Here is an 8,597-nt window from a genome sequence, read left to right on the forward strand (position 1 = left end):
CCCGCCTCCCAACAGATAGTGCATTTCTGGGCAGCAGGAGGTGGCACTGGACTGGTGTGAGTTCCCTGCTGCCACACACCTGTCGTGAGGGACTCTGTGCCACCTCGCTTGTCTCTCCCCTCCAGGCATCAGCAACGCAGAAGCACGGCAGCCAGGGAAGGCACCCAACTTCAGTGTCAACTGGACAGTGGGCGACTCGGCCATCGAGGTCATCAACGCCACGACGGGCAAGGACGAGCTGGGCCGAGCGTCGCGCCTGTGTAAGCACGCGTTGTACTGTCGCTGGATGCGTGTACACGGCAAGGTACTGAGGCGCCCCCACGGTGACGCCCGCCCCACCCCCATGCTAGTCCCTGTCGCAGCCCCGCCACCGTCCACACGGCCCTTCCAGACCTGCTCCTTCTGGTGCCCTCCAGCCTAAAGTCTAGCCCTGGCTCTCCAAGTGTAAAGCAGCTCAGCCTCAGAAGCAGCTTTTCCTTCCCCACCCCTCCTGCCGGGAGCCTCTGTCCCCTTGAAGAGCAGGCGCCTAGAAGGGCAGGCACTGCCGGCCTCAGTGAAGCCGCCTGGAAGGGTCTCAGACCATTCTCTGCGGAGGCAGCGGCGGGGCCGTTCTTTCACCACATGCAGCCTTATATAGCGAATCAGTATATCGCTGTTTTTCATCAATTTATGAGTCAAGTTTGTGGCGTTTATTATGAAGCTGGCCTTGAACTTGACTCGGAGGAATAGACACATTGCAGCAGCGCACATACGATGTAGCCAGCGAGGGTGGGGTGGTGCCCCAGTGATCACGAGCACACGACACCGTGTTCCTGAGTAGCTACAGTGTTGGGAGTGGCCGTCAGAATCAACTGTCGGCGGGTGGCCGGGGACATGGCCTGTTTATCCGCAAGGCTGCCTCTTGGGGTGGGAGCACAGACCCTTGGACGGGGCGCCCAGGCTGCTCCGTGTGAGGGCTGTCCCTCTCTGGGAGGCCCCTGCACGTGGCGGCCCCACCCCCATAAGCCAGCACAGTACTAAATGTCATTTTGACCATGATCTTGAGTTTTAGCTTCTCCTGTTACTTCTTAAATGGTTGTACTTGCTTTTTATCTTCACACAGGTGCCCTCCCACTTACTGCGCTCCAGGATCACCAAACCCAACATGTACCATGAGTCCAAGCTGGTGGCGAAGGAATACCAGGCGGCCAAGGCCTGCCTGTTCCGGGCGTTCATCAAGGCAGGGCTGGGCGCCTGGGTGGAGAAGCCCACCGAGCAGGACCAGTTCTCTCTCACGCCCTGACTGCCGGCGGGGAGGTGGGGGTCCCTGGTGTCAGCCCTGCCCCCAGAACCTCCCATCTGCTGTAGGGGCGGGCACGCGGCAGGGTGGGGTGGGGCAGCTGGGCTGGTGCGGCCCTCTGGCACCTCTGCAGCACCCTCTTCCTGTCTAGTTGCCGGCAACGGCTTTCAATCTCAGTTTACGATAGAAATCGAGTTCTACTGAGTAGGGCTTCCTGAAGTTTAGGAAATAGCAATTACTTCGTGTGAAATTCTTGAATAAATAATTTATTCAGAGCTAGGAACATGATTTATAAAATAAGAAGTAATTATGTCAGGTCACTCTTATGCCACATTATTTTAATTGCAAAAAAAAAAGCATTTATATATATATACTTATGCAGGAAAAGAGAAGGCAGAGTAGGACGTAGTAACCTAAAGAAAGTCCCTGTGTCCACACTTCCCAATACTGCTCCCCGCAGGCAGGTCCTCGGCCTGTTGTGGAGATGGCCCCACGGCGTCCGGCCAGGTCCCTGCAGCCTCCACTCTTCCAGAAGCTTCTGTGCCCCTCACAGGATCACATCACAGAAAACACTTCTTGGTTACTTCTAAATAACTAGATATAAATGCGGCATTCCTTTGGGTTCCAAAGCAGTATTTAGCCTTGGGGCCTAGCGGGTGTGCGTTGGGCTACCGCACAATAATCAGCCTGACCCCCGCTCCTCCCTCGGGGCCCTATGGACGGGAGCAACCGTCCAGAGGTCTTCATGGGACCGCACGAGAATTAAGGTCGTAGATGTTCATTTTGGAAAACACCACTTAAGACATATTTCTAAATTATTCTTTCCAGCTTTATGAAAGACATGCTTGAAAAATAAGTTCAGGCTGAAAGCTGGCAACACAGTGGGCCATGGGCATAGTCATGGCAGGGAAGGGGGTGCTGCTGGCATCTTAGGGGACCCAGGGGCTTTGCCCAGCACCCTACAGCACACAGGACAGCCCAGGGCAGCTGAGCGAGGGGTCAGGCAGGTCGAGGCCCGGGCGCCACCGGACCTGTGCTTGGAGACCGGGACCAGATATCTATCGCTTCCACTCAGGGCCAGAGCAGAGAGGACAGAGAGAGTGCTCCCACCCCTGGCTGATGTGTGGTTGTGCAGGGTCCCCTGGTGCCATGGGCAGAGACGGGCACACCCCTCCCTGCAGCGAAGTCCAGGGTGTCGCCCGTGTGGCACCAGGTGTGTACCTGGTGTCCTGTGTCCTTGCCAGCCCAGAACATGAGGAACAGGAGCAGAGCTTGGAGCCTGCTGTGGTCACATTGCAAGAGGTGTGTCCTGGGGTGCAGGTCACTCAGGCCTGGGGCCTACCAGCTTTTGGGAGGGGCGTCACCCTCACTGGCCTCCCCCTTCGTGAAGAGTGGTTGCTCATCCTGAGCCAGTCAGAGGGGTGGACTCAGGCCCCTGTTGGTGGGCTACGGTCTAGGTGCCACGCACTGGCATTCTCTCCCCATCACGGGAAGGGTGTCTGGGGGTGCCGGCCCCTCCCCAGAGCAGGCTCTCCCGTGCCCAGAAGAACATCGTGAGAGGCCCTGTGTTTTTATTCTTCTCTCTAGAAATGGTATTTTTTCTAATGGGGATTGGGAGATGGACTTAGTTTTTAAAAAAGATATGGATTTTGATGACAAAGCCCAGTGGAAATACATTCCATAGACATGTCCCGTGTGTCTGGCCTTCCCTTCCGTCGGTGATGGTTGGAGTCAGCGTGAGGCTCCCTCCAGCCCCAGGTGAGCGGATGCCCAACTGTGTGCAGTCCCCATGGCCCCCGAGCAGTGCACCTTTCCTGGGCCGAGTTTGTGCCACCAGCCAGGGCAGGCCTGATGCAGGGCCATGCTCTGAAAGCACCCAGGTCCGACCTGTGGTCTCCGGGGAGGAAGGCAGGGAGGTTGGGGTGGGGGGCAGCCAGGAGGCCTACACAGGACAGCCTGCCTCTAGGCTGGGCGACCAGAACCACTCATCCTCATCGGAAAGCAGGACGGGGAAGGCTGATCAACTGCAGGAGACGAAGCAGGAGACCCAGCACTTTAAACTGCCCCTCCCTCCTGGGATCGCTGTGCATGAGACACACAGCCCTGCGTCCTCAGGCATTAATCTGCACCCGATGTCCTCCACCTGGACTATAGAGACTTCACAGAAAAGTTGCAACAACCAAGGACTTGCTTTTTGAGAACAATAAGTGTGAGGACTCCTGACGAGTGGGGGTCAGGAGGGGTTCTACTCTGTTGTGTCAGCCACCCGTGGAGTGTCGGCTCCATGGGAATGCTGGTTGCTGTCCACTCCAGGCCACTGGGCAGCCGTCCTGCTGGCGGGAAGGTGGAGTGAAGAGAAGGCTCAGCTGGGGTGGCACATTTGGGACGTGAGCCAGGCTCTCCCAGGTCGGGCCGAGGTCGGGGGATGTTATCCCAGCCACGTGGCTCAGCCCTACCCCCTGCTCAGGGTCAGCTTCCACCTCCTCTCAGGCAAGGACACCAAAGAACTGCAGCTTTGATTCTGGGTCTTAATTCAACGTTTCATCTTCTTTTCCTATTTTGGAGATTTTTATTGTGATCAAAACAATTATTTAAAATGTCCAAGCCAACATCTCACAAGGCACTGATTTCTCTGGAATTTACTTGTGTTCAGATGCTGTCACTGGTCCTGCAGACTGTGGAACTGCTTTGTAAAGACTGTGCTTCCTGTGCGGGGTGCCAGGCAGTGTCACGGGGCGCCGGTCTGAGAGCGGGGCCGGGGACTGCTGTGCAGAGGCGGTGGCTCCTTTCCTCGCGAGAACCAAAACCAAAATACAACACAGGTGCATCTTCTCGTTTCTAAAATATTCACACCAAAATATAAGGCCTGCCCCAGACATACATTTGATCCAGCAAGAGAAATAAAATTACCTGGCTTTTCCATCTGTAAATTCTGTGAAATCTCTCAGAAGATTTCTTTTCACCACCCCAACTGTACAAATGGGGAAGGGCAGAGTCCTCGTGACCGTGTGTGTCCATTTGTGTGTGTCCTTGTCCCTGGCGTGTCCTGTGGCCCGAGGCCGGCCCACAGCACATAGTATGTCCACACAACGGGAGGGTGGGGAGGGGTCAGGGCCTGATCTGACCGTGACTTGGCGTCCTGTTCGCTGTGTGGGCTCCACACGGGCTGATGGTGCGGGAGGGACGAGGGCGTCCTTCTGGACGTGACTCTGAATGGCACAATCCGTGGAATGTTCATGGGGTGAGCCCTGAAAGCTGTTGGCTTCTCCAGACTTGAGGTTGTATGCTTTTAATCTGACTTTAGAATTTGGACACTATGTGAATGTCATTCAGCCAGGAAACCGTCGCTCAGACACGCCCCGCAGCGTTCTCATATGTATATTGATGTATATACCACGCGTCACCACCCGCATGAGCTCCTCGCACACCGAGACCAGCGGGACCGAGCATGAGACGCTGTCACGTAGACAAAGGACCTGCAATGTCCTCAATAAAACGAGGCGTTTCACTACCACGGTGTTGCTGAGAGTTTCTCTCCCCTCAGCTCCTGCTCTCCTTGGTCCACTGACTGGCCAGGCCCAGGGTCCGGCGCCGGCTGGTCCAGTCAGCTGTGCCGCACCGACACATCTCCATGTGGGGACAGGCTCTCTGGGTCTTCTCCCTGCTCAGATTCTCAGCTTTTTCACCATTTTCCCAAGCACGTTAACAGCTCCCACATGGAAGGTGTGCGGGAACAGAGAGAGCTGCCCCTGCTGGGTCCCTTCCGCAAAGAGGGACGATGACATATGCCCAGTTACCTGTAGGACACGTGCGGACGATGTGGATGGGGACTGGGGGGCACAGGAAAAACGTAGACCCCAACAATAGGCCACGGGCCACGTAGACGGGGTGTCCGGGCCCAGGGAGGAAACGCAGGTACCATGTGACAAGCTAGACTTGTGATATTTAGGACCCACTCAGCAAACCAAGGGGGAGCTGGCCACAGGGCAGTGTTTGTGAAGAGCCTGTGGTCGTGAGGAGGCAGCCCGACTGGGGAGGGTAGGGGCCGAGTCTGGTCACAGTGCGTGGGAGATGGGATTTGGAGGGATTTTTGGTTTGTTTTTCTTTTTTTTTTACTTATGTATTTGTCAATGTGTCTACAGTTAAATGAAAAACAGACATGAAAACGTTTTGGAGAGTCAAAGGCCCCGTGCGAATAAAAAGCAGCCCTGTCGCAGGCAAATAATTTTCCCTGTTGTCAGTTTTGAATCTGTTCTTTCTTCTCACACAATAAAAGCAACAGAAAAATGAAAACATGTTGCATTTTTTAAAAAATTAGGCGGCAGAGAAGAGATGGCGGCAGGGGAGGGTGACATCTTCTTACAAGTTTAGTCCAGGTTCCATGGTGTCTTCTGTGGCGTCTGGCTCCACATCTGGGCAGATCTCCCAGCTCGACAGAGACCGCGCCCTCGAGGGGCTCCTGTTCTCCTGGGGAAGGGCTGAAATAAACACCCCGGGCAGGACAGACCAATGCGCAGGGGAGCCTCAGGAAAGAAGAAACGGCTTCTCTGGGAGGTTTGGAGGCTGAACAAGCAATTATGTGATAAATCATCAAATTATTTAAGAATCGTTAACTAAAATGTAACATTAAACACTGAATTTTAGTTAACATCGGCCCTGGCCGGTGTGGCTCTGGGTTGAGCATTGTCCTGTAAACCAAAAGGTTGCGGCTTTGATTCCTGGTCAGGCACACACCCAGGTTGCAGGTTCGGTCCCCAGTCAGGGTGCATGCCAGAGGCCACCAATCGATGTATCTCTCTCACATCCATATTTCTCTCCCTCTCTCTCTCTCCCTCCCTTCCTTCCCCTCTCTCTAAAAATCAGTAAGCATGTCCTCGGGTGAGGACTTTTAAAAATTAGTGTCAGTAAAGGCAGAGGGAGCTGGCGGGTTGGGGGCTCTGTCCGGCAGCAGCATGGGGTGCTGAGGCTAAAGTTCCAGGAATTTGGGGGCAGTCGCTGGACACGGCCATTGTTTACAATCACTTTATGTAAACTCACAGTTATATTAACAAATGCAGTGAGTGAATGCTCAGAACTCATCACTTCTACTTACTCTGCTGCACTTTCCTGCCATCTGTGCCCTCGCTGTGAGAGGGTCACCCGATGCGGGGCGCCCTCTCCCTGTCTGCGGCACCCTCACGACAGCGCCCGGGAAGCCGTCCCGGCACCCCACAGACGCCTGCTCGGCGCCTGGTCTGTTGCTGTGATTGTCTCTCACCCTAAGAAGGTGATGCAGAAAATGCAGGTTACATTTAAAATGCCCCGATGACATCGTGAATGGCACAAAAACTTGAGGACATTTTGCGACATCTGAAAACTATCACCCATGTGTGGAAAAGAGCCCCCGTGGGCCCAGCACGGCTCCAACACGCGTCCTGCGGCTTCATGGGCACCTGAGTCAGGTGAAGTGCGCCCCGACACTGCTGTGAGAGCCACGCTGGTCCATTGGGCTCCGCCCTGCGCTGGCTGTGGATGCCAGCATCCCCCGGAGTGACAGAGCCTCCCGGAGACCCAGCGACTCCGCGGGGTTGCTGATAGCATGTCTTATGTTTTACTGTTATCCGTGAAGTGTGTGCCGCATCTTCATCTCCGTAAAACTGACAGCCTTACGTACTCAGATGCACACATGTGGGGGGTGGGGATCTGGGGTGAAACAGGTACCAGCACCCACTGGGCGCAGGTGTCCTCCAGAGCAAAACCGGGGCACAGCTAAGGCCCTGTGGGGGTGTGGGGCCGAGTCTGGCGGTTGCTTCCCCCACCTGCTCCCACCTCCCAGGACTGTGAACGCGTCTCCTCGTGCAGCGGCAGAGGGTGACACAGGACCTGGGGGACGAGGAGTGACTGACTGTGAGCTCCCGCTCTGGGCTCCCTGGGTGCTCAGGTCCCGCCTTCCTCCTACACACCACCTGAGCCAGTAGCAAAAACCCCGGGGAAATGTCCTCATAAAGAGAAACAAGACATTTGAAGAGTACGATTATTTGAATATAAAATAGTAGAGTTAGAGATTCCATCAGAATATATTCTAATATTTTAGGACAGTCTAAGAATTTAAAATGAACCTCACATTCTAAGTGGTAAGAAAACAAGAGAAACAAGGGAGAATATGAAATGATGAGCACAATATGTGAGCTGAATGATAGAATGAACTTCTGATCAGAAGGCCAGATGGAAAAGGAGGGGCGAAGAAACAGGAAATACGAGCAATACCCACATATTTGGACACTGGCGCAGAAGTGCTGGCACCTGGCGAGGAGGGTGCCCAGGTGACTGTGGCCCCGCCCGCTGCTGTTAGACTCGAGCGCTGAAGGCTTGCAGGTGAAAGGACCTGTCCGGGACTTCCTTAACAGAAAAAAACAAAGAACAGAAAATGTGATGGATAGCAGGAGAAAAGGTCTAGAAGAAACGGTAGGCAATCACTGGAGCTGGTACACGGGAATTCATTATACTGTCCTCTCCACTTTGATGTGTTTAAAACTCTCCATAAGGAGTTTTAAAAGTCCGAGCATAGACTTTTCAAACATCATTTGTATGGTACACCAAGTGCCCAGGGATTTTTTTCAAACACAAAAGCAGGTAATGCACACACACACACACACACACACACAAATGTAATGCTGTGAAGTGTAAACTTTCCAATGTAAAACAAAGGGAAATAGCGACAGGTTTTTAAATTCCAATCGTTTACTTCCATGGAGAGTCATTTGAAACGCGTCCTCATGCGAGTGAGTACTTTATGCGTCGGCTGACTTCTGGCGTTCTCCCCCTGCTTGGTTTTTCCGCCTACATCTGCCTCTCTGACATACTGGCATTTTGTACTTGTCCCCCATGAAATGTGAACTCTGTGGGTTTGGAGACATTGGTTTGTTCGCGGCTGTTCCCGCCACTCGGCGTCAGCCTGCAGTGGGGCCGACACTTACTGGGTAAACGTCCCGAACTAATAAAAACAGTTCTTCGCCTCCGAGCTCTGCCGCACCAAGACCTGCGCCGGAAGCAGTTTGGATGAGATCCTTCAATGGAGAAACAACGTTTAGTGATCAGTATGTTGGCAAGTTTGTGGTGGTTTTTAAAAAGCTAAGCTCCAGGTAAAAGAGAACACGTTCACTTAATAACACGGAATTTAGGGACTGGGTGACATCAGGTGACACAGGCTGGAATCTTACTTATAGACATCTGTTATTTTTCTAATAAACACTGTTAAAGATTCTATTTGATTCTAGTTAATGAGGAAACTAATAAGATGTTAAAACCCATTCCATAGAGAATTTGACTCACTCTATTA

The 8,597-nt window shown here is 53.5% G+C and overlaps 1 protein-coding gene across 11 annotated transcripts in view; it reads left to right on the forward strand.

The window, feature by feature from the left end:
* The window catches only part of ADARB1 (adenosine deaminase RNA specific B1), a 103,814-nt gene extending 98,701 nt beyond the window's left edge, over positions 1-5,113 (forward strand). For 9 of the 11 annotated variants that reach the window (XM_045196516.3, XM_024562352.4, XM_053917696.2 and 6 more), the window contains 2 exons: positions 126-304; positions 1,103-5,113. In XM_045196516.3, coding sequence (XP_045052451.1) covers positions 126-304; positions 1,103-1,282 — 359 coding nt within the window. In that variant the 3' untranslated portion in view covers positions 1,283-5,113. The remainder of the gene's footprint in view (positions 1-125; positions 305-1,102) is intronic. The other 2 variants (XR_008426042.2, XM_053917720.2) reach the window with 2 other exon arrangements.
* Positions 5,114-8,597: the final 3,484 nt, after the last annotated feature.

The sequence above is a fragment of the Desmodus rotundus genome, chromosome 2 (genome assembly GCF_022682495.2).
Source record: "Desmodus rotundus isolate HL8 chromosome 2, HLdesRot8A.1, whole genome shotgun sequence".
In the NCBI taxonomy this organism is placed as follows: domain Eukaryota; kingdom Metazoa; phylum Chordata; class Mammalia; order Chiroptera; family Phyllostomidae; genus Desmodus; species Desmodus rotundus.